At 43.2% G+C, this 25,141-nt stretch overlaps 1 protein-coding gene and 1 long non-coding RNA gene across 12 annotated transcripts in view; one reads left to right on the top strand and one right to left on the bottom strand.

The window, feature by feature from the left end:
- The window catches only part of MRTFB (myocardin related transcription factor B), a 277,869-nt gene that overhangs the window by 225,213 nt on the left and 27,515 nt on the right, over nt 1-25,141 (top strand). For 8 of the 10 annotated variants that reach the window (XM_027613661.2, XM_027613660.2, XM_027613659.2 and 5 more), the window contains 5 exons: nt 361-539; nt 13,987-14,121; nt 16,488-16,735; nt 21,955-22,087; nt 22,851-23,858. In XM_027613661.2, the coding sequence (XP_027469462.1) occupies nt 361-539; nt 13,987-14,121; nt 16,488-16,735; nt 21,955-22,087; nt 22,851-23,858 (1,703 nt within the window). The remainder of the gene's footprint in view (nt 1-360; nt 540-13,986; nt 14,122-16,487; nt 16,736-21,954; nt 22,088-22,850; nt 23,859-25,141) is intronic. The other 2 variants (XM_027613665.2, XM_027613667.2) reach the window with 2 other exon arrangements.
- LOC113933492 lies at nt 499-19,537 on the bottom strand. 2 transcript variants are annotated; one of them, XR_003523364.2, is made up of 4 exons: nt 18,741-19,537; nt 12,361-12,535; nt 1,088-1,139; nt 499-629 (listed from the first exon to the last, which is right to left on the bottom strand). It is a non-coding gene; the product is annotated as an uncharacterized LOC113933492 (long non-coding RNA). The 2 variants fall into 2 exon arrangements; XR_003523365.2 differs by lacking the exon at nt 18,741-19,537 and adding an exon at nt 13,502-13,555.

Consider the following 25,141-nt stretch of genomic DNA (forward strand, 5'->3'; position numbering starts at 1 on the left):
TTTTCTTACTGTGTATCTGTTGGGGAGCAGACCTTATTATGTTCTCTAGCCTGTCCACATACTGGATCTTAACTGAATGCATTAGCATTCCCAGTGTCACTGAAAACTTTTCTTGCCTTCTGTACTTCCTGAAACCAGTAGTTGGATCCAAAGGCTTGATCTGATTCAGGTCTGACTTTTTCCCCAAGTATTCATCATAGGTAGTGGTGTGTTCTTCCTCTGGGAAGTACATTATGTTCAATTTTTTTTTTTTTAAGCCAGCTTCTTACATTCTTGTAACAAACAATGTTTCTCCTTCCTTATCATTTTAAGCTTGGTATTCCAAGGCCAAGATAAGTTGAAAATCATTTCTTTCTTTAGGCGTTGGGAAGGACGACTATCCTCAGACTCAGGGTGATTTCTCATTTGACGAAGACAGCAGTGATGCCTTGTCTCCAGACCAGCCAGCCAGCCAGGAGTCACAGGGGTCAGCCGCATCCCCAAGTGAGCCGAAAGTTAGCGAATCTCCGTCTCCTGTGACTACAAACACTCCAGCCCAGGTATCACATTTCTCGTTTCTCCCCCTAAACAGAGAGTGCCTTGTTTTTTATATATCAAGGTAACTACGTTTCTTCTTCCAGAAGAAAAGTCTAAAAGTGTGGGAAAATAGAGATTTTTTTTTCACCTGTGATACAAACGCTGTTAACATTTTTCAGTAGATTCTTAGATTTTATTTCTGTCCTGTGTCCACATTTTTATTTTACAAATGGTTGTGTAGTTTGCTTTTTAAAAACTTTTTCTCATAACTTTTGTTGGGGATGTAATTCACATACTATAAAATATACCCTCCCCCTCCTTTTTTTTTCTGCCGTCTTAACCAGTTTAAAATGTGTGACTCAGTCTTGTTAAGTATGCTCACATTGTTGTGCAGCAGATCTCCAGAACCTTTTTTTCTTGCAAAACTGAAACTGTACGCTTTAAACCGCAGCCCCCAACCCCTTTCTCCGGGCCCTGACAATCACAATTCCATTTCCATTTCTAAGAATTTGACTACTTTAGGGTGGGGGGATGTGTGAGGTAGGTGATGGGGATTGAAGAGTACACTTACCACGAAGAGCACTGAGTCAAGTATAGAATTGTTGAATCTCTGTATTGTCCCCCTGAAATTAATATAACATTGCATGTTAATGATACTGGAATTTAAATAAAGACATATATACATACATACATACGAATTTGACTCCTTCAGATGTCTCATATAAATGGAATCATACAATATTTGCCTTTCTGTGACTGGTTTATGTCACTTAACATAAAATCTTCAAGGTTTGTTCATGTTCTGGGCTGTGACAGGATTGCCTTCATTTTTAAGGCCAAATAATATCCCATTATTTGGATATGCCATATTTTGTTTATCCATTCGTCAGTGGACATTGGGTTGCTTCCCTGTTTTGGCTATTGTGAATAATGGTGCTAGGTACATGGGTTTGGAAATATCCCTTCAAGACACTGCTTTCAATTCTTTGGAGCATATACCCAGAAGTGGGATTGATGGATCATATGGGAATTCTATCTTAAATTTATTAAGGAACCACCATACCATTCTCCATAGTGGCTGTACCATTTCACACTCCCACCAGCGGCATGCAAGGGTTTCAATTTCACCACATCCTCACCAACACTTACTAATTTATGTTCTTTTGATAGTAGCCATTCTAGTGGTATGAAGTGATATCTTATTGTGGTTTTGATTTGCCTTTCTATAATGATTAGTGCTGTTAAGCATCTTTTCATATGTTGGCCATTTGTATATCATCTTTGGAGATAGATCTATTTGAGTCCTTTGCCCATCGTTAATAAGAATATTTGTTTTTCTGCTGTTAAATTGTAGAAGTTTTTTGTATATCCTGGATATTAACCCCTTTTCAGATATATGATGAGCAAACATTTTCTTCCATTCTTTGTGTTGCCTTTTTCCTCTACTAATAGTGTCTTTTGAGGCACAGAAGTTTTTAAGTTTGATATAGTGCCATTTGTCTATTTTGGGGTTTGTTACCTGTGCTTTAGGTATTCTACTAAGAAATTATGGCCAAATGCAGTGTCATGAAGCTGCTTCTCTCTGTTTTCTTCTAGGATTTTTATAGGCTTGAATCTTACATTTAGATCTTTAACCCATTTTAATTTTTGTATATGGTGTAAGATAAGGAGCCATCTTCATTCTTTTGCATGTGAATATCCAATTTTCCCAGCATCATTTATTGAAAAAACTGTCCTTTCCCCTTGGCACTTCTGTTGAAGATCATTTGACCACATACATAATAATTTAAGGACTCTGAATTCTGTTGCATTGGCTTATATGTTTGTCTTGAAGTCAGGAAGTGTGAGACCAACTTTGTTCTTTTTCAAGAATGTTTTTGGCTACTTGGGGGTCCCTTGAGATTCCATATGAATGTTAGGATGGATTTTTCTATTTCTGTAAAAAATGGCACTGGGAAAATTCACCCTTTTAAAATGTCTAATTCAGTGGTTATTAGCATATTCACAGAGCTGTGCAACTATCAACACTACCTGATTCCAGAACATTTTCATCATCCCAGAAAAGAAGCCCATACCCATTAGCAGTCATTCCCCGTTTTCCCCTCCACCAGCCCTAGGCCACCATCAGTCTACTTCTGTCTCTGCATTTGCCTCTTCTGGACATTTTATATAAATGGAATCATACAATATGTGATCTTTAGTGATTGGCTTCTCTTATTTGGTATGTTTTTAAGGTTCATCCATGTTACAGCCTGTATCAATACATCATTTGTTATGACTAAAAAATAGTCCATTGATATACCATATTTTGAGTGTCTGTTCATGGACGTTTGATTGGGGCATGTGGCTCTTACGTAGTCACATGTTCTACTCCTGAGCTATAGCCCCTAGACATGCGGCCATTATGAGTAATGGTGCTTTGAATGTGTGTGGCCAAGTTTTTATGTGGACGTGTGTTTCAGTTCTCTTGGGTATTTACCTCGGAATGGAACTGCTGGGTCATGCAGGAACTCTTAGGTCTAAATCACTTTTATACCTTAATCATAATCCTTATAGTGTTCCTTGTCAATAAATTACATTAATCTCATTTTTAATGGGGTAGCTAAGTTCATCTTTTAACCAATTTCGTATTGTGGGTTGTCCAGACTTGTCTCTATTTTTCACTCTTACGAACACAGTAAGAGCCCCTGTTTTATTTAATTTTTTTAAATTTATTAGAGAGAGACAGCAAGAGAGGGAACACAAGCAGTGGGAATGGGAGAGGGAGAAGAGGCTTCCGCTGAGCAGGGAGCCCGATGCGGGGCTCCATCCCAGGACCCTGGGATCATGACCTGAGCCGAAGGCAGACACTTCCCACCGACTGAGCCACCCAGGCGCCCCAAGAGCCCCTGTTTTATTCTCACGTATTTGCTGCACACATTGTTTCTATACATACATTGTTGTGCACTTGTCTGATTATTTCTTTGGATAATAGCCAGATTTTGAAATGGATTTGGACCTTTTGTTAGGTAAAAGGTAGGCACTTGAACTGCCTTCCGGGAGGGTAATACAGGTCCCCACTGTCACTGTGTCTTTCCCACAAGCAGGTAATATCATTACTTTAAACCTTGCACACTGGAGATTTGAAAGTTTTAATTGACTCCTTGATTTTGGTTAGATTGAATTCATTTGTTCAACAGTATTTATGGAGCACCTGTTATGAGTCAGATTGTGTTGGGAACTGAAAATCTAGTGCATGCAAAGAATCTAACAAATATTTTTTGATAATTGCATTGGAAATTCCCATCTCTTATTTTTCAATGGATGTTCCTCTTTCTTTTGGTTATATAAGAACTCTTACGCTAGTTTTTCATCTCCTTATAATGTTTTTGCCTTACTGAAATTTTAATAACTATTTAGTTGTCTTAAAGTCACAGCTATTGAACTACTTAATGGAATTGGTTAGATTCAGTAGAAAATGTTCTTGTTAAAGCCAAGCATCGTAGAATTTTTGAGTTGGAAGGACTTTAGCAATTACCTGGCTTAACCCTTACACCAGACAAGGCCTGGGTTCAGAGAGGTACAGAAATTTGGGGATTCAAAATGTTTGCATATTTGCTTGCAGCATTTCTTCTCATTCATGGATATCTGTTGGTGGGGACTAGGTCTCTCTTGGCACTATGTTCATCATGGCCCTTACCACCATGATCGGAAATACATTATTTGCTTATTGTATATGTGCTTCCAACTAAATAAAATGTGAGCCCCTCAGGAGAGGGACTTTGACTTTTGGAGGACAAGAGCTACTTCAGAGACACAGAGAGAGAGAGAGAGAGAGAGAGAGTGTGTGTGTGTGTGGCCAGCATGTCCCACAGGCCCTTGGTGTGGAAAAAGCGTGCCACAGTTCAGCACCACAAGCACTGACGGGTGCCAGGCTTGTAGAAGCGGTCCGTGTTTGTGTTCTTCCACTTGAGAGTAGAGCCTCTCCAGCTGGGATTCATCAGAGGTTGTGTGGGTACCTAAGTTCATATTCTCCCGTCAGAGTTTCAGGGCAAGAGTGACTGGCCGCTTGGCTTGGCTGGAACCTGGGTTGGAAGAAGGTGGGGTCAGCGACCTGCCCATGGGCTGAGGTCGAAGCTGGCAGAAAGGGAGAGCACGGGAGACCAGCCCTAACTGTATTCTCACATACTGGTTGCACCCTGGTTTTGAGCTTTAAAAATAGGGCTAAAAAGAATGTCAAGTATGCAAGTAAATAGCATCAAAAACCAGTTCTACTTAGCCATTTCGGTTGTTGGTTCTCTGAGTAGGTTAGGATACCAGACAGCTCTTAGGGTGCCCTTAGCTTTCAGTCACACGGGATTTTTGTCGCGTCAGCCATCGACCTGGTAATGGCGTCATGACGGTTCCACCTGTGTGGTAGGAGATGGCATTTTCCCTCTCCCTGCATCGCTCGTATTAGGTTTTTTGCTTTGCTCTTGAAACTTGGTCTCCAGCTAAGTTTGTAAGTGAGGAGCTTTAACCAGAGGGAGTCCCACCCAGTGGGCTGACATTCCCAGAGTCCTTGAAGGAAAAAAAGAATAGCAGTGTTTCTTGAAGAATAAATATGGTCTGTTTATTGCCAGAGTGCAACGCACACTAAGCCCTGGGTCATTCCGGAACTGAAACGCTAGTTTTTATAACAGTACTGTTGCTAGAGCACAGGTTCCGTCTACTACGTGCCGACCACGGACAGTCTGCTTTCTGTCTGTCGGGTCAGCAAGGCCTACAGCGGAAGACCCACTTCAGAGAGTGATGCGCTGCCCACTCACACGGTCAAGGAAACGAACCTAGAACCTAGCTAAGCTGGCTTGCCTCCACTTTACCTGGTGCATAATTTCTGCCCCCTATACCTTGAGACCTTCTTAAATTGTGTGTCCTTTATAAAACTCCCTTGAACTAAGTGTGTTAGTATTTTTAAGTAAGGAATCTGACAGAGATTCTCATTATTACACTTTTATTCATGCAATTAAAGAAGCATCTCCCCATTAACTGTGCTGTATTGATGTAGAAGAAAGAGGATCCTTGAGGAGGATTATAGGTAAGTTGTAGGTTTTGGGTTTTGGTCTTGTAATCAACTGCACAGGCAAATTTTGTGATGCCTGTAAAGTCTTAGGGATTTTGGTGTCATCTAGGGGTAATAATTAGCATTTGAGCACATTTTGTACTTTAATTATTTTCACTGTTATCTAGTGTTTGTTTAGTGAATTTGTCTAGGCATCTCACTTCGTATATATAAAATGTATTTATTTCCCTAAATATAATTACTTTCACATTTGTAGTTCAAGTACAGGAAAATGGCTGAGAACACTGCTTTTCATCAGACATCAAGTTTCCAAAGGGCCGGGATGTCCCCTCATTTTATCTTAGTGACCTAATCCTGAACACGCAGGGTCCAGCACACAGCAAGTGCTTATTGCTTTAATGAATGAAAAACCCTAGGAGATTATCTCTGCAATTTCTTTTTTCCTGCTTTAGTATTATCATTGGACCCCCCCCCCAAAAGTCCGTCTCCTCACCGTTATTGAAATAGCCCACATAAAGACAAGATAACAGAAGAACAACATAAACGTCTTGTATTTGGGGTATTCTTTGAGATTCTTAATTTTCAATCTTTAAAATGAAATTCACTGTGAGAGTATAATGGTGAATTTAGTTACTGTGGACCAGTGGTCCTCAAATTGCCTGTAGCGAAAGACTACTATGTGTTTGTGTTTTATGTAGTGTGTTTAATTTCCAAAATATTTTGGGCTAGTCTTGCAGAGTACAATGAGATAGTGGGGTAGCAAGGTGCCTGGCTGGCTCAGCCATAGAGCATGCGACTCTTGATCTCGGGGTTGTGAGTTTGAGCCCCACGCTGGGTGCAGAGATTACTTAAATTAAAAAAAAAAGAGTAGTGGGATAGCATCAAATTTCCACTGCAGGCAGCTAATAGAGGTCCACAGATCACACTTGGAGTAACTCTGTCACAAATTTCCCTTTGCTTCTTGTTTGCCTGAACCAAGGTTTTTCATATGCTAATAGTCATCATTTTGTGCTGTACATTTAATTCCAGGGCTTAAACACATTTTTCTAATTTCCCTGTTCAGTTTTGTTTGTTTTTTTTTTAATATTTGGCCTAATAGTTCAGGGCCAGTGCAGGGAATTTCTTTTTGGTTCTTTAGAAGTTATATTTACAGGGACGCCTGGGTGGCTCAGTCGGTTAAGTGTCTGCCTTGGGCTCAGGTCATGATCTGGTCCTGGGATCAAGTCCCTCATCCAGTTCCTTGTTCAGGGCTTAAGTGTCTGCCTTGGGCTCAGGTCCTGGGATCAAGTCCCTCATCCGGGCTCAGGTCATGATCTGGTCCTGGGATCAAGTCCCTCATCCAGGAGCCTGCTTCTCCCTCTGCCTCTGCCCTTCCCCCTGCTCGTGTGCAACTCTCTCTCCCTCTCTCTCTGACAGATAAATAAAATCTTTAAAAAATAAATAGAAAATAAATAAAAGTTATATTTACAGATAATTACTTAAGAGAAAATTAGGCTCAAGATACCTTTCTGGCTTGCTTTATTTCCAAAATGTGTTGTGACATATTGTCTCCTGAATTCTTTTTCAGAACACACAGATAAATACCAGAGGATTGAGTCCTATAGGAAAGTATTTAAATAAAAGATATATTCCCTACCAAAAAAAAAAAAAAACATTAACGCATAATATCTAGGTAAAGAACATATTTTCCAGGCTCTTCTCTTTCAATCCCAGTGCTAAAATGCTAATGATTTCACACTGTAGACAGTATAATACACTACCATTGTCCTTTCTTCAAAACATACATTGTACCCCCCCCCAAAAAAATTCTTCTTTGAAATATGTATTTCTGTGTGGTCTGTAAAAGACTAGCACTGCCATTCCTTGGACTTTTTTCTTTTCAATTCTGATCAAAGTACAGCTGGAAAGGAATTTGCCAGAACATTAATGGAACACACATCACATATTGGAGCTCAATTTATTTTATGCCTAAGCAATTCTTGAACAATGGAAAGCCGCAGAAAATTACGAACAGCTAGCCACATGTGGGCACCAGGAGCTGTTTCACTGGTGCTTTTAATCCAAAGATTTTTTTTTCTCTCTGTAATTTCTTAAGCCATTTAATTAATCATTTATGTTAAGCCCTCACACGCTTACCTGTAAGTGTGACCTGACAGAATCTGTGTTCATTTTCACAGTCTCTGCTATGGGGACGACCCCTGTGCCAAATTAGAAATAGTGCTGATAGGAAACCCTGTGGATCCGTTACTCAGTGTACTTACATGAAGACGAGCTTAGGGGAACTTGGTGTACTTTTTCCCTTTGTATCTAGTAACCTTCAGGTAGATGACCTTTTCCAAATAATATAGAAACCTTAAGTTTAAGCGAACGAAGAGGATGAGCAAGGTCTAACAGGTAAGCCATGTACATGCATATGACATAATTAAAATGAGCCTAAATTTTATCACAAATGCTTACCAATAAAAGCCTGAATTAGGACATCCAAGATACTGGCTACAATTTCTCCTGTTAAGGGTAACAGGATGTACCTAATGCTGTAGCTGTTAATGCTTCGATTTTGAGCTGGTTCCAGCATTAACCGTGAGGTCGTGTTCCATCCTAGTGCCTAACTCCGTTCTCCTGTGACCAGAAGGAAAGGGCCTAAAGTGTACATTTGACAGAATAGGCCTTTCCTGTTTACTTATAAATAAATCAAGAATTATTGACTGTAACTGAGATGAGGGATAAAAAAATACTGACCAACATGTGCTGAGCACTTCTTTGGGCCTGGCACTGAGCTACTTACTTCACATGTGTTCCCCGGGGCAGACGTCATCAAGAGAGCATCTGTCTGGCCTGCGCAGGGTTTGAACTAGTGACTTTGTTCTTATTAAGCCAACAGTTTGAGATTCTTCCTAAGACCCTTTTCCAGCATAGCATCCTGTGTCATCCTCTTGTGACTCATCATGACAACTGTTACTTGTATTCTTTCACAAATACATACATAACATTATTTCCTCAACTGTACAGTCTACACAAGTACCATAACTCAGTTACCAAAAATGAATAATGGTAATTCTAATACTTACTTTGCTTTCACATTCTGGCCCCTAATAGTCACTTTGAGACCTAAACATAAGAACTAGAACTATACAGCTCTTAGAAGAAGAACGGGGGAAAGCTTTATGATGCTGGACTTAGTGATGATTTCTTGGATATGATACCAAGGCCACAAAAGAAAAAAATAATTAGGCTTTATCAAAATGAAAAACTTCTGTGCATCAAAGGGCACTATCAACAGAGTGATAAGCAGCCCATGGAATGGGAGGAAATATCTACAAATCACCGGATAAGGGGTTAATACCTAGAATATATACACAACTCCCCCAACTCAACAGAAAAATAACTAACCTGATTTAAAAATGGGTAAAGGACTAGAAGACATTTCTCAAAAGAAGATAGGGGCACCTGGGTGGCTCAGCCGGTTAATCTGCCTTTGGCTCAGGTCATGATCCCAGGTTCCTGGAGTCGAGCCCCACGTCAGGCTCCCTGCTCAGCAGCGAGTCTGCTTTTCTCTCTCCCTCTGCCCCTCCCCCTCACTCATGCTCATTCTCCCTCTCTCTCACCCTCTCTGTCTCTCTCAAATAAAATCTTTAAAAAATAAAAAAAGGTAAATAAGGGGTCCCTGGGTGGCTCAGTCAGTTAGGCGTCTGACTCTTGATTTTGGCTCAGGTCATGATCTCAGTGTCGTGTGATGGAGGCCTGCATTGGGCTTCATGCTGAGTGTGGAGCCTGCTTAAGATTCTCTCTCTCTCCCTCTGCCCTTCCCCCCTTAAAAATTAAGAAAGAAAGAAAGAAGATAAACAAATGGCCAGTAACCACATGAAAAGATGCTTAACAGCACGAATCACTAGAGAAATGCAAATCAAAACCACAGTGAGATAGCACCTCACACCTTTAGAATGGCTACTATTCAAGAACAAAATTAACAAGCGTTGGTAAGGATGTGAAGAAATTGGAATCCTTCTACCTTCTTGGTAGTATTGTGAAATGGTGCAATCACTATAGTGAATGGTATGGTGCTTCTCTCAAAGAGCTGAAACTAGAATTACCATGTGATCAGAAATTCCCCTTCTGGGTATATGCCTACAAGGTTTAAAAGCAGGGACTGGAGCAGGTATTTCTACGGCTGTGTTGAGAGCAACATTATGCACAAAGCCGAAGGTAGAAGCAACCCTGTGTCCACTGACAAATGAATGGCTAAACAAAATGTGGTACATCCATATGATAGAATATTATTCAGCCTTAAAAAAGGAGATTCTGACCCACACTACAATATGGATGCACCTTGAGGATATTACGCTAAGTGAAATAAGCCAGACACAAAAGGAAAAATGTGTGATTCCACTATTATGAGCTACCCAGACTAGTCACACTCATACAGTCAGCTCATACATAGTGGTTGCCAGGGGCTGGTGGGAGGCCAGGATGGGCAACTGTTGTTTAACGGATAGAGAGTTTCAGTTTGGGAAGATGAAAAAGTTTTCGAGATGGATGTTAGTGACAGAGAACAATGGGAATGTGCGTAATGCCATAGAATTATACACTTTGAAATGGTTTAAATGGTAACTTTTATGTTAAATATATTTTACCACAATTTTTTTAAATAATAGATTTTTTTAAATGAGGGACACATGCAAATCCTCACTACTAATCAGGTCGTCAAGTACCAGCTAAATGTCCACCAGATGTTGTGCCAAAAGATTAATTTAATGTTCAACTACGTGTACTAAAAATGAAATGCCTAAACTTTTAACTGTGTGTTACATAAACAGAGTGGTCCATGCTAAGAGAGATTTTAACAAAACTAGAATTTACATAAAAGATCCATTTATTAAATATACAAAGCATGTGTTTTTGATTTGTATTCAGCTCATTCATACTAGTATCCATTTTATTTGTCTGGGAATTGGAATATGGAAACAATATTTAAAGAAGAATTACATTTTGAATTTCTTATTTGCATATTCCCATCTTAATTAAGATCTCTGCTGCATCCTAAATTAAAAACACATTTATTTTAGGTTTAAAATCTACAGTACCAAAAAAGCTTTGTTTTTAAATACCTAATTTCTGCCCTCTAGATTGCATAAAGAAATCTAATAAAAAAGGAACTTACCAGAGAACAGTGATTGGTCCCTGACAAGTGTATTATCTTTACAGAAGGAATGGGTGCAGACACCTGATACATTATAAAATTTTAATCAACTTAAACGTTTACTCTGACTTATTTTTGTCTTTGTAGCAGAACTTTCCCTTAACAGTTTCTAAGAAGAGAACAGTCAGTCTTTAAGGTTCAGAGTGCTTTCTTCTTCAGTTTTATTTAAAGCCTAAATATTCATCGTTAGACAGCAATGTCTTTCTGACATTTCTTGTCATGGTGTCGTGATGACAGTTGAAGAATTGGAGGTCATGAGACCTGTAGCTTGGGAACAGCGGTCAAGATCCAATAAAACAAAACAAAGTTTGCAGCTTTTTTGTTTTCTTGGAGAAAAGATTCTGAATCATTTTGAGACGAAATTTTGAAAGTACAAAAGGTGAACTTAGGTCTCAGTGGAAATTTAAACATTTAAAGCATTCTTTTAAGATTTTAACATATTGCTCACTTTACTGTGGAATAAAGTAAGTGTAGTATCCTTTATTTTATTCTTTTCATCCTTTTTGGAATACTGTCCTTTCAGAAGTACAGATACTTAGATTTTTTTTATTTTTTGTAACTCTAGCCACCAGGATCCTCACATCTAGGTAGGATGTAAGATGGTTTGAGGGGTCGTTTCTAAAGCACATAAAAAAGACTGGCAAAATGTAAAGAAGAGTTTAGACATTTCTCCCTTTTTAACTAGAATTTATCTTCAGAGTAGGTAATATTAATAATCACTGTATCTCAGTGGGGTTATTCTTGTGTTTCCCTGGGGTCTGTGGTTTTCTGGGTAGCAAAGTCACACTGAAATACCAAAAGAGCTAATAAGATGAGAGTATCAGTAATCAAGGCTGAGGTCAATTAGGCAAGGTCTAGAAATACAGGAGAATCATTTTCATACATACTATAATTGATACCACATTCATACTTCTGGATTATTTTTCAGATTATTAACACTGACTGCTCGCAAATGTGTCATTGCTATCATATCAGTCAGTGGGGGCTGGACTGGTAAAATAGCTTGCCAGGTTAGTAGAATTTATCTGCAAGGAAATATCTGTCTATATATTTATTTCTCGTAGATATATATATTCAAATATGTGGTTCTTCTTCATATGTCAGCTATTTAACAGCCAAGGAATGTTTTTCCCTGTGTGAAAATTGACCCGGAGATAAATATCCTCACTTCCAGCAAATGTGCAAAGTGAAAGGGAAACAAATAAAACCACATCCTTTAAAGCAGTGATTAGCTGGCCTTGACCTTCCACTTCATGTCAGAGGTTCACTGAGGAGGTGGCTGGCTCTGCGCCTTTTGGGGGCAGAAGTCAGCCTGGAACACAGGTGTCAAGACTCTCGGATAAAGCCCTTTCTTTCATGTCTGTTTGAATGAAATTGAGTACAGTAGTCTCCCCTTATCCACAGGGGATGCATTTCCAGACCCCCAGGGGATGCCTGAAACCACAGATAGTACGCAGCACTGCGTATACTGTTTTTTCCTGTATGTACCGACCACTGTAAAGTTCTCTTTATAAATTAGGCACAGTAAGAGATTAACAACAATAATAACAAAATAGGGCAGTTCTAACAATATAGTGTAATAAAAGTCACTCTCAAAATATCTTACCATACTATACTCGCCATACTTTGTCTTGTGATGACAGAGGATACAGTGCCTACGTGATGAGATGAAGTGAGGTGAATGACGGAGGCATGTGACGTAGCCTTAGGCTGCTGTTGACCTTGTGACCATATGTCAGAGGCTGGTCATCTGCTTCAAGACCACAGATGCTCATGGGTCCCTGAAAGTACGATAAACTGTGGCTGAGGGGGCTACTGTGTAGCCATCTTTAAAAAGTCAAGTCTTTTTATTGTCAACACTGACTGTTAGTTTATAATTACTTAAAAGCTGAAATCAGTGGCAAAAAGGAAAAGCGAGCTCAGGGAGAGAGCCCACATGGGTGAGCACAGTTCACTGCACACCCACACACATACTCACAGTCCCAGCTGGCCTTGAGAGTCTCACCCCGCATGAGTAAAGCCACAAGGAATTTCCATTCACCCATTACACAAATATTTATTGAGTAACTAGTATCTGCCAAGCTTCATATTTCTTGCTGCTAAATAGCCTCTGAGTTCTCAGGTCATTTATTTTAAGGAGGAAAAATACAGTGTGCTATTCTTAAACCCAAATACATCAGCAAAAGAACTGACTTCGATTCTTGTAATGAATTTGAGAGTTACGTGGGGGAGTGGAAGGGATAGAGGAAGAAGGGATCAAGTTTCCTTAAAACAAGTCCAGTAATAGTTAAGTCCATGTGGTAATCACTGCGCAACATTGAACTGATCCGTTATAATAGGAAGATCTCTTTCCGGTAAGTGACTACTTAAAATCTACTTAAAGTAGATTGTTAGTGGAAGTGGGTTGTTAGGTTGTTGATAAAAGCTATCAAGGCCTGCCATAGGTCGCTTCCTTTGTTAATACGTGACTCCAAATTGAGGTTTCGGGGTTGCTTTTTTGGCCTTGGTAACAAACTAGCTTCTTCCTTTAGGTGTGAGGGTGCATCAGTGAAACAAGTCGATATTACCAGAATGCATTCAGCAGGTGCCCTCCTCTTGCAGGAAATGGGGCGGCGGTGGCGGGGGGGGGGGGTGGGGGAATGGCTAAGGAGAGTACCAGTCAGGCTTGGACACCAGGACATAAGCTGTAAAGTACAGTTAAGGACCCGTACGTGGAGTGGGCCTCCAAGGAATGGGAACTTTCTTACCCACATGCTGCCGGGCCCGGGATCCAGGGTGTGCTGGAGAGGATTGATCAGACCCTGTAACAAAGACTAAAGATCACATTTGAATTCACCAGGATTATTACTGTGATCTGTACAGCAAGAGAACCTTACGAGTGTCATATATTGTTTTGATCATTTTTACAAGAGCCTTGGGACTTTTCTTCTGCCAAAACAGGGCGGTTCTGACCATATTTCTGAGAAAACACTACTAGGGTGGAGTCAATCGAGCCTTATTTAGCTTTAGCTTTTCATTGCTGTTGGGGCAAAGACTAACTAATTGGCTCCATGGAGGTAAAGCATGTTATTCCACCATCTGGGTCTCAGACATCATAGTATATTTTTCTTTTGTTTCTTTTCTAGTGGACTTTAAAAAAAAAAATAATGAGGTCATTCCCTTCTAATTCTGGTTTTTCTAATTTTATGTCATTGAGTTCACCTACTTGTTCCCTTTCTGCCTTTTCCACCAGTTTACTTCACTGTCCCCAGCAGTTCCTGAATTCTTGAAAACTCCTACTACGGATCAGCCCCCCACCAGGTCCACAGCTCCTGTGGTCCCCACGAACACTGTGTCCTCAGCAAAGCCTGGGCCAGCGCTGGTAAAGGTAGGTTCCCTGCACACACGCTGGTTTGAGGTCTTTACCGACACAAAGGCACAAGTCTACATTGCCCAGCCTGGCTTTCAGTCTGAAGCCTTGAAACCAAAACCACAGGCAGACTTGCTAGATCACGCCTCAGTCTTGGAAACTACCACCTTCAACAAATGCCCTATTGTTCTCTAGTCACAGAAGAACCGCACAAACTTTGGTCTCCATGAAGCTCCCAGAGCCCTGCAGAAAGGCTTTAGGATACATTTTATCAGCAGTTCCCAATTCTGCCACCATCCAGGCTGCCAAGATGAAAGAAACACTGGGAGTAGAGTGAGATAGGGCCACTGTAGCACAACGCTGGGGAGTCAGGGGCCTCACAAACAGATGTCTTTAATGGTAACATAATTTTGGACTTTATACACAAGGTCAGGCTCAGCACTGTTCCAGATATATTACATGACAGGTTAAAGGCTTTAGACAAGCGGCTCCGTTTTTTGATTTAGCAGATTTGGCCTGTCGAAGCTTGGTTTGTTCTCCAGATAAGCTGCAGATTGGTGGCACCGTTCCCTACATTTTACTGGGTGCAAATAATCCAGTTAGAACAAGCCCCAAGGAAGATCAAAATCCGTAATGTATAGTACACTTTTAAAGTTTTTTTTTTTTAAGTGTATTTAGAACTGTTGAGTAAAGCGGGGGAGAGGGGTGATAGAGGAAGAGTGTCATCATTTCAGATACGGCTTTGCCAAATGTAGCAGAACACTGATGTCAAACTTTTAGAACTGAAAAAGGACTCTGGAGAGCTAGCCAACCCTCCCAGCACCTTCCAGAAGTGAGGCCGGAAGAAGTAACGAGGCTGGGAAGGATCCAGGCTCCCCAAGGGCAGGCAGGCCTTCTTTCTGCCTCCCCAGATTCCTCACTTCCGTCCCCCGTCTGGTGCTGTCGTGGTCCTCGCCCCTCCTGCAGAGAAGACTCTCTACTCCAGCCTCTCTCTCTCCGTGCAGCCCAGTGTCTATGGCCTCGGGGCACAAATCAGTGTATCTCACCATCTTCCATCACTTAGTATTGGAGCCAGAAATTCCAGAGTGTGGCACGTGGCAGCTGAGCTAATAACATCAGCTCTCCTGCTCAGCCCACATCCCCAAGCATGTGCCACAAATGGCACAGAGACAGTTTGGATGCCGATCCATCTGTCCCTGAGGATGCTGAGTTCTCAGCCTCTCCTGTTCTCTGGATTTCTCCCCTTCACTAGTGTCTCTTTAAGGAGGGCTTTGATTCTAGGGCATTGTTGAAGAATGTGAGATTCAGAGGCTGGGTTGGGGATCCTAGGACAGTGCTAGGAGAGGAAAAGAGAGATGCACACTAGGAAACAGACCGCAGTTCGTGGGGTTTTTCTGTGAGGAAAGCTGTTCCCCACGCTCACTTCGTGAGAGCATGTGCCAATGAATAGGTAACCCTGGTTAGTATGTGCCCGTCTCCCTCCCTTTTCCCGTAGGCACCTTCCTGGTCGGCCAAGTCCGTGGTTTTATCATTACATAACAGAGTGCAACCTCTGGAACTGAGACCCCATCCATTGTTGTAATCACTTTGAAAAGACCAGGAATAAAATCTGTTATTGATAGCACAATAAGCAGATGATGGTGAATTGATTAATACTGTGAGACTGCAGTATTTTATGTGTATTTTCCTTAAAAATACATAACTTGAGGGGCGCCTCAGGGTAGCCCAGTCGGTTAAGTGTCCGACTCTTGACTTTGGCTCAGGTCATGATCCCAGGGTCATGAGATTGAGCCCTGCATGGAGCCTGCTTAAGATTGTCTCTCTCTCTCCCTCTGCCCCTCCCCTTCCCCCTTAAAAAAAATTTTTTTTTTAAAAAAGAAATACATAACTTTATAGTCTGCTCTATTCCAAAAGAAGCATTTTTCTCTTTGTACGTATCCTCTAAAGAATATGTTTTTAATGACTATGAAATAGTCCACAGTTATAGTGAAGTACCCCTCATCTTCTCCCATTTGTATCTTGAGCACGCACCTCTTTTCACTGGCAGGTGCTGTGTGTAAGCCCTTCACAGTGTGTCCGCACGAGACACCCAGAGTAACTGTTGAACGTGAATAGGTATTGCTGAGCTGCATATCCTTCCCTTACTCTAAAGGAACAAGGCAGCACGAGAAGGTCAGTTCTACGGGCCAGGTTTCCTGGTCAGGGGAAGTGTACACACGTTTGCCTCACTCTGGGTACATATTCAGTCTCTCGCTTTCCCAGGCGGCCACCCTGGCTGCTAAGGCGCACCTCTGGTCTTTCTCTCCAGTCCTTTGCGCACACCGTGGAACAGGCCGCCTGTGACAGCATGTCTAAAAACGTTCTTCTCTTTTTCTCAAAAACAGCAAAGCCATCCCAAGAATCCCAACGACAAACACCGCAGCAAGAAGTGCAAAGACCCCAAGCCCCGGGTAAAGAAGCTGAAGTACCACCAGTACATCCCCCCCGACCAGAAAGGGGAGAAGAACGAGCCGCAGATGGACTCCAACTACGCCCGGCTGCTGCAGCAGCAGCAGCTCTTCCTGCAGCTGCAGATCCTGAGCCAGCAGCAGCAGCACTACAACTACCAGACCATCCTGCCGGCGCCACTCAAGTACGGGGCGGGGGCCGCGCGCGCTGCTGACAGTGCCTTGTACCCCGGTCCTTTCACAGGGACCGCTCGTTTCCAAAGGTTGGCCGTTGGGATTGACTGGTGCCTCATGTCACCAGAGCTTAGCAGCCAGTGGCTAGCCCTGGTCCCCGTGAGAGCAGCCTGCATGCCAGCCCGGTTTCTGTCCTCTGAAATCCGTTCCGAACCTTTCAAGTTAGAGGTGACTTTTCACAATAACTCACCCAGGAAAGATTGGCCTGTTATTCACCCAAGTAGCATTAGATGCTATGGTAAAGGCATACAAAGTGTAAGACCTGTTATGAACAGTTAAAAAAAAAAAAAAGACAGATGAGTGTAGAAGCTGGAGTGGTCGAGGAAAGCTTTATGAAAAAGGTGGGATATTTATATGGGAAAGAGCCTGAAACTAGGGAGGGGCCCTTTCAGGCCAAGGGGGATGATCTTGGTGTAAGAACAGAGGAAGGAGTGGGTGGTGCCTAGTTATTGGATGATGAGAAAAATAGCCCGAATAAAAAAGTAGAAGACAAAACTGAGTTGAGCCACTGTCTGGAGGAACTTGCAGCTGGGCAGCCTTGAATCTTGATGTGGCAGGTGATTCAGAAGCCTGTCATGGTGGAATCAAAGCACGAGAAAGAACAGTTTGATGCTGGTCATGAAGGGGAGTCTGGAAATAGGAAAAACAGGAATTTCACAACAAAGTAGATGTGAGAAGATGAAAGGGCGTTGATAACGGGAAGGAAGGAACAGATGAGAGATGTTTCAAAGACAACTAAAGGTCTTGGTGACCAACAACTGTGGAGAAGGAACACATTTCCAGAGTCTGAGCCCAGTTGGGAGGGACAGAAGGAAGTGAGTTCCACCAGCTTCCAAGACTGAATCCGTAGCAAGACATCCATTGCAAATTTTAATTATGTGCTAAAAAAAATTTCTAGATAGCCATCCTCAGTATGCATTTTCTGGGAAACATAGATAAAAATGCAAAAAACCTTATCTTTCATTTCCCTCAGCTTTCAGGAGAAAGGGATATTTACATTCAACTCACAGAAAGAAACTTAAAAAAAAAAGATGCAAAATTTCATTAGAAGAAAAAATTTTTTCGGAGATCAAGCCACTCAGTTTATGATCTGTAGGAACTTGACTCCTGTTGTCTACACGTATGCTAAGCATTCCTCCATAGGGAGTCCTGTTTTCTAGGCGTAGAAAAGGAGTAAGACCCACTAAAAAGCTCCTCTGTTAAGAACCATCTCCTCATATGCTAACGATTATCAGTTCACTTTTTTCTTTTAAGATCCTGGTATCTCGAAGAAGATTAGACCTATTAGTCATTCAGACCTTACTGTAAAGTACTTCAGTCTAAAACATCAGGGCGCAGAGATGAAGAAAGAAAGAATTTGTGTAGACTGTTAGTATTTTAAGAGCAGGCAGGCCTGAGTGAGATGTTGACATTGGAAGGGAACCAGGGAAGACCAAAGAGAATTGGAAGAGTATCAGAGGCAAACGGCCGCTGCTTTACAGCTTTGTCCAGGCCCGAGGGAGGCGTCCTCCCCTGCCGCCGCCCTCCTCTGGCACCGGGCACCAGGGAAGCGAGCTCGAACCCTGGCCCCCATCTCCATGCGCCTTACGATGCCCTGAGCAGCGTGCTCGGCACGCGACGTACCCTCCTCCTCACAGTAACTCCAGGAAGAGCTGAAATGACTGACCCTACTCCCAGGCAAGGAAACCTGTTAAACTGAAAATCCCATAAAGGGATTGTTTTGCTGTGCTATCTATGAAATAGTCTTTTCTGTAATGAAAGAAATTGTGTGGGGCCAGTCTGTAGATGGGACGAGTACATCGGCGGCTGTTGAGGATCTGGTCTCTCACAGTTCCTCGTCTTTCCACGAAGGCTGCAGCCTCCCCCCCCTCCCTAAACATTCCCACCACTGCAGCAGCAAGCCCACCACCCAAGGAGAGCGTCCCACAAAAAGAACGAGGAGGAAAGATCACTTACTGTTCTGTAGTCGTTCACCACACAAAGACCGAACATCACTTCTGTGTAATTTCCTCGTCCTGAAAGTGGAAACGGTTGTTTTCTGTTACAGTGTTTCTTTTCACCACAATTCCAGCACAGGGAACAATGTGGAAGTCTTATAGCAGCCATCCAGTGTGATTCTACCTGATGACACAGCCTTCTGGTACTTCGGGAAGAGCCGCAGCCTTGGGAGACAGGACTGTGGTCCCAGTGTAGCCGCACCCTGGTGGAGGGTCCTGGAAGGTCCCTTCATGTGTCTGAATTTTGGGTTTCTCGTCTGCACTGTCATCTCATTCAGCAGGGTCCCCCCCACACCACCTTTCCTTTCTCTGTCGATTTGGAGAGAAACCTGATCAACTTCTTGTTATTTCAAAGGTTGGAGTAAACACTGAACTGTTAATCATAGTAGCAAGTAGGGTATTATAGAACCTCAACCAAAAAGACAGTACCGATAGAATAATTAATTTACATCGTGCCTTCTCAGGGAGATAATATTGTTCACAAGAGAGCAAAAGTTGGTCGGGAAGAATCGTGCACTTTTTATTTAAGAAAGCGCAGACACACAGTACATAGGTAATTATGCAGTACATCTGTGGTATTAAAATTTCACTGGGAGGTTGATTAGGAAAAATGAAACCTAAAAAAGCTCCTTGCAGGGAAAGTAATGAAAATAAGGTTGAGAAATTCTGATTTAGATTAAATGTTTTCATAATTCTTTTTTTTTTTTTATAATTTATTTATTTATTTGAGAGGGAGAGAATGAGAGAGAGAGCACGAGAGGGAAGAGGGTCAGAGGGAGAAGTAGACTCCCCGCCGAGCAGGGAGCCCGATGCGGGACTCGATCCCGGGACTCCAGGATCATGACCTGAGCCGAAGGCAGCCGCTTAACCAACTGAGCCACCCAGGCGCCCAATGCTTTCATAATTCTTTTTTTTTTTTTAAAGATTTTATTTATTTATTCATGAGAGACAGAGAGAGAGAGAGAGAGAGGCAGAGGGAGAAGCAGGCTCCCAAGGAGCAGGGAGCCCGATGCGGGACTCGATCCCAGGACTCCGGGATCATGACCCGAGCCGAAGGCAGACGCCCAACCATCTGAGCCACCCAGGCGCCCTGTTTTCATAATTCTAATAGAAGATTTTAAAACTGAATTTTTAGAAAGGAAAAAAAAAATGATACATAAAACATTTGTCATTCCATCCAAACTTCAAGAAACCTCATCTCAAATATTTAAAATATTTAACTGCCACAAAATTTAAGCAGATTTTAAAAGACCCCAAAAAGGATGTCAAGAGTTAGCTGTTGACAGGGCCAGAAATGGCTTCAAACACAGTCTTCCTAAAACTCACTTGACAAAGCTCATCTAACTGGGGACCTCTCCCTCTTTCAGAATATGGAATCCAGAGTCTCTTTGCTTCAGCACCAAGGCTTATATAACAATAAAGCCTGGAGCTGTAATGAAATTGGCTCTACAGTATCAACAATCATGTGGACCTTTCTCAAATAGATACCAACCACCCAGAAGAGAAATGCCATTGTTGCCAAGAGTAGCATAGGGGGAAGAAGCTAGATGGGGACCTGGTTTTGATATGGAAAGGAGTTTAGGAAAATGAGTACAGAAGTACAACAGCTTCACCAACATTTCTTTAATAATGTTTTTAAATGAAGTATAGGTTATAGAGAAGCCCATAAATGATAACTGAAAATTGATGCCAAGTAAACACCTAAATCAAGAAATAGAACATCATCAGTATGACCAAGAGGCCCCCTTGCGTCCCCTCTCAGTGGCTACCTGACTTGAATCCCATAGATTAGTCTTGCCTGTTTCTGAACATTACATAGATGCAGTCTTAGAGTACATATACGTGTTTGGTTGCTTTTGCTCGACGTTGTGTTTGTGAGAAGCATCTTCACTGGTGCAGAAAGCAGCAGTTAATTTTTATTCTGTCTAGTGTTCTCTCATTGATCCCACCCATCATCCTCTCGAGGGACAGTTAGGTTGTTTCCAGTTGGGGCTAGTATGAATACTGCCATAATAAACATTCTCCCCTGGTGTCTCTTGGTTCATGTCTGTCTGTCTTTGTCAGGTGTCCTTCTAGGAGTGCCATTGGGTCAAAAGATAGGCATAGGTTTTTCTTTAGTAGATAGCATCCAACAGTTCTCCAAAGTGGTCGTGCCAATTCACACTTCCACCAGCCATGATTGAGAGCTCAGGACGTTCCGGGTACTTGGTATCCACAGTCTTAGTCATTATACAGTACTCTGCGGGGTAGGCAGTGCTATTTTGTTGTGCTCTTTCTTCATTTTCCTCGTATATATTGAGGCTAAGCCCTTGTTCACACATGTATTGACCATCCGGATATACTTTCTTGTGATATGCTTGTTCAAGATCTTCCCATTTTCCCATTGGGTTTTGTCTTTTTCTTACTGATTTTAAGACTTTTTTGTATATTCTAGATATGAGGCCTTGTCAGAAATACGCATTACAAATAGCTTCTCCTGTGGCCTGACTTTTCACTCTTAAAAGGTGTCCCTCTTGGTGCATTTTGTGTCCTGCTTAAGACATCTTTGCCAAAGGACATGAAGATATTATCCTAAGCTTTCTAAAAGCTTTATTGTTTTCATAATTCACATTTAGGTTTTTGAGATGGTGTGAGGTAGGGGTCAGTCAAGGGTCCTATTTTGTTCTGTATGAATACCCAGTGCAGCCCAGCGCCATTTATCATAAGGACTACCCTTTTCCTACCGCACTACAGTGCTATCTTTGTGATAACTCAAGAGGCTGTATATGTGAGGGTCTGTTTCTAGATTCTCCGTTCTCTGCCATTTGTTGTTCTGCCCCCAGCACCACACCATCTTAATAACTGGCTTTGTAATGAATTTTGATATCTGGTAGTATGACTCCTCCAGCTTTGCTTTCCTTTGGATGCCATGGCCTTTCTTGGTCCTTTGTATTTCCATATAAAGCTGAGAATCACCTTCTAAATTTCTACCAAGCAAGCAAGCAAACAAACAAAATTTGCAGGGATCTTCACTGCGATCTAATTTGATTGGTATCTTCAAAATGCTGAGTCTTCCAACCCATGACCGTGGCATTTTTCTCTTCACGAGTTAACAGAAACAATGTTAGCAGAAACAAGGTCAAATTCAGAAGTTATTTTATCATAAACTCTCTCATTTTCTTGTTCTTTTGAAGGCCACTCAATGACAAAAATAACAACAGTGGGAATTCAGCTCTGAACAATACCACACCTAACACTCCAAGACAGAATACATCTGCTCCTGTGAGAAAGCCGGGACCTCTGCCTTCTAGCTTGGATGACTTAAAGGTGAGAATTGCAAGTAGAGTTTTTTCGCTCACAGGTACCACGGAAAGGTAAATGATTTGCCAGATTTGTCTAGTGTGTGTAGATAAGTTTTCTTCAATAGACTTTACCAACATAAGATAACCTCTGTAGAGGCACTTTCTGTTTATGTCCATTAAGTGTCTTTTAAAATGACCAGTAATGATTCTCATTCATTGAGCATATACCATGTGCAGACACCAAACCAGTTCTGACTGCAGAGGCAGGTTTGTTTTTTTCTTCCCTGCTCACTGCCAAGTTTGGGAGAAGCAGGAAAAATGTAACGGTCAAGAATCTGATCTCCCAGGCCAGCCTGCATGGGTTTCCACCGCAGCTCAGTCTTCGGTTATCTGTGGTAGCTCGGACCACAGTGAGTCAACCTCTCTGTGAACTAGGAATTGTAATAATAATACCAACACCTCCTGTGCAGATGAGTTGAAAGGATAAAGCACGCCCAGCTGTGTCTGGCACATGGTCAGTGTATGGCGGTTTTCATCACGATTTCGGTTTTCATCACGATTTCAGTTTTCAGTGCTTGGACATAAATCGTTGCTGTATCAGTGGTCTTTGCAGTGCTTGGGGTCTGTAGCTGTGTGTATCTGTGGGTTAGGAAGAGAAACCCTCCCGCTTGCCAGTGTGTGGTCATGGGGAGCTGACAGACCTAGGCCCTTTTCCCGTCCAAGTGTCCCAGAGATTTGTCGGAAGTCGCAGTGCTGGAGGAAGAGGTGTGACTTGTTTGTACTTGCAGGTGTCAGAACTGAAGACAGAACTGAAGCTAAGGGGTCTTCCGGTGTCAGGCACCAAACCGGACCTCATCGAGCGCCTGAAACCCTACCAGGAAATGAACAGCAGCGGCGTCGCGGCGGGGGGCGTCCTGGCGGTGCCCGCGTCTGCCATAGTCACCAGTAGCCCCGACGTCACCGTGGCCCTGCCCATCACAACACTGCACAACCCTGTGTCAAGCTCGGGCTCCTCCTTCAAGGCAGAAGTGCCGCCGGCGGGCCCGGGCACCGTCTCCCACGCCGAGACCGTCAGCTCCCCTCTGCCCATCTCGCCGTCCCCCTCCGAACAGTCCAGTCTCGGGACCGAGGACACTCTCACCGAGATTATGACCATGATGTCGCCGGCGCAGTTCCTGTGCTCATCCCCTCTGCGCGTCACGGGCCCTGACGACAGCCCGAGCCCCACCAGCAGCACGCTGTCGAGTCTGGAACTGGACGCGGCTGAGAAGGACCGCAAGCTGCAGGAGAAGGAGAAGCAGATCGAGGAGCTCAAGAGGAAACTGGAACAAGAGCAGAAGCTCGTGGAAGTTCTGAAAATGCAGCTCGAGGTGGAGAAGCGAGGGCAGCGGCAGCCTCCGCTGCTGGAAGCGCAGGTCAGCGCTGCGGCCAGCCCTGCAGCCAAGTTAGACCAGAAGCACGGCGGCGGCTCTGTCAAGGACGAGACCTCGCCCAGCGACTGCTCCGCCCCCAGGCAGCCGGGCCCGCCCGCCAGCCAGCCCCTGGCAACGGGGAGCCAGGCCCTGGCGGCCAAAAAGGCGGTAGTGATCAAGCAGGAGGTCCCCGGGGCGCAGGCGGAGCTGCAGAGCGTGGTGCCGCAGTTTTACGTGAGTTCGCAGGGACAGCCACCGCCTGCCCTTGTCGCTCGGCCTCAGGCTTTACTGACCACGCAGACGGCCCAGCTGCTGCTGCCGCTGTCCATCCCAGGCTCCAGTGTCACCTCAGTGCAGCTCCCCGTAGGCAGCCTCAAACTCCAGGTGTGAAGTGTGTCTTCTAACTCCTTTGCCTTACAGCCTGCCGAGAGTGCAAGCTTGCCTCAGCTTTCTCACAAATGCCTCCGCGCCGGGCTTCGGGGTGCCAGGACATGGGGGGCGGGGGCGTAGATTCCAATTGCAAAATGTTAATAGCTAGCACTGTTTCCCTATGGCAGAAACACACAAGCGGTGCTTTTCTACTTTCCATACCTTTTATCTTTAGTGAGCACCCTATCGCGCATGCAGGCGTTTTTAAATACTAGTTACAGCATCATCAGAATAGCTAGTGTCACGGGGCACTTTCTGTGTGCAAGGCACAGCATCAAGTACTGTATTTTTTTTACTTATTTAAGTAATCCCTGCACCGAGTGTGGGACACAAACTCACGACCCCGAGATCAGGAGTCGCACGCCCCTCCAACTGAGCCAGCCGGGTGCCCCGTGTACTTTGAAGGGCTTACTCCCTTTAGTCCCTGCTTCCTCTGGAAGGTCTAAGTGATAACATCCATTTTGAGATAGGGAAACGGAGGTTTGGTAAGTTGCTGGGTAATTCTGACTACAGAGCTTTCACTTTGACGCCCACTCCTATATTCTACCTCCTAAATGTAATTCTCAAAAGACACCAGTGAAGCAAAGATGCCAAAGGCATGTTGGGCATCTAAGGGAAATGGGACCACAAACCCAGGAGTGAGGATGTTGTTGAGAGAGGTGATAAAACACTGGTAGGCAAGAAACCTCCTTTTATGCCTACGTAACCCATGTATTGACCTTAGGCTCTTTTTATGTAAGGCATTTTGATAGTTTTCAACAAAATGTGTGGGCCACAAGTAAACAGAACCCATTTGGGGCAGTGCTCCTCAACTTTGATGCCCCAGACACTCTTAATGGCAGAAAGGAGTGGTCCCATACCCCTGGGGTTAGGAAGCATGACCTGAGGCCCTTGGCATGTGCAAAAATTCCAATTCCCCTGTTTAACCTTTACAGTGTCTATGAAATTGAAGGTCTACTCACTCTGTAATATTGGCTCTTCTGAACATTTTTTTTCCAACCAATTCTTCCAGGAGAGTTGATGTTCTCAGAACAAGAACTGTGTTTTATTCTGGACCTCTGTGTGTCCCAGCGCGTGGCTGACTGCCCCCAGAGGGAGCACATCCTGCAGCTTAGAAGCAGGAGTTTGGGCAGTCGGGCCTCAGAGATTTCCAATTATTACAATCATTACAACACCTGACCTAGTATGTGTAGAGCTCCTGTAGGCTTTTATTTCAGTGTTCCCTTTTCCCAAAATTT

The sequence above is a fragment of the Zalophus californianus genome, chromosome 10 (assembly GCF_009762305.2).
Source record: "Zalophus californianus isolate mZalCal1 chromosome 10, mZalCal1.pri.v2, whole genome shotgun sequence".
In the NCBI taxonomy this organism is placed as follows: domain Eukaryota; kingdom Metazoa; phylum Chordata; class Mammalia; order Carnivora; family Otariidae; genus Zalophus; species Zalophus californianus.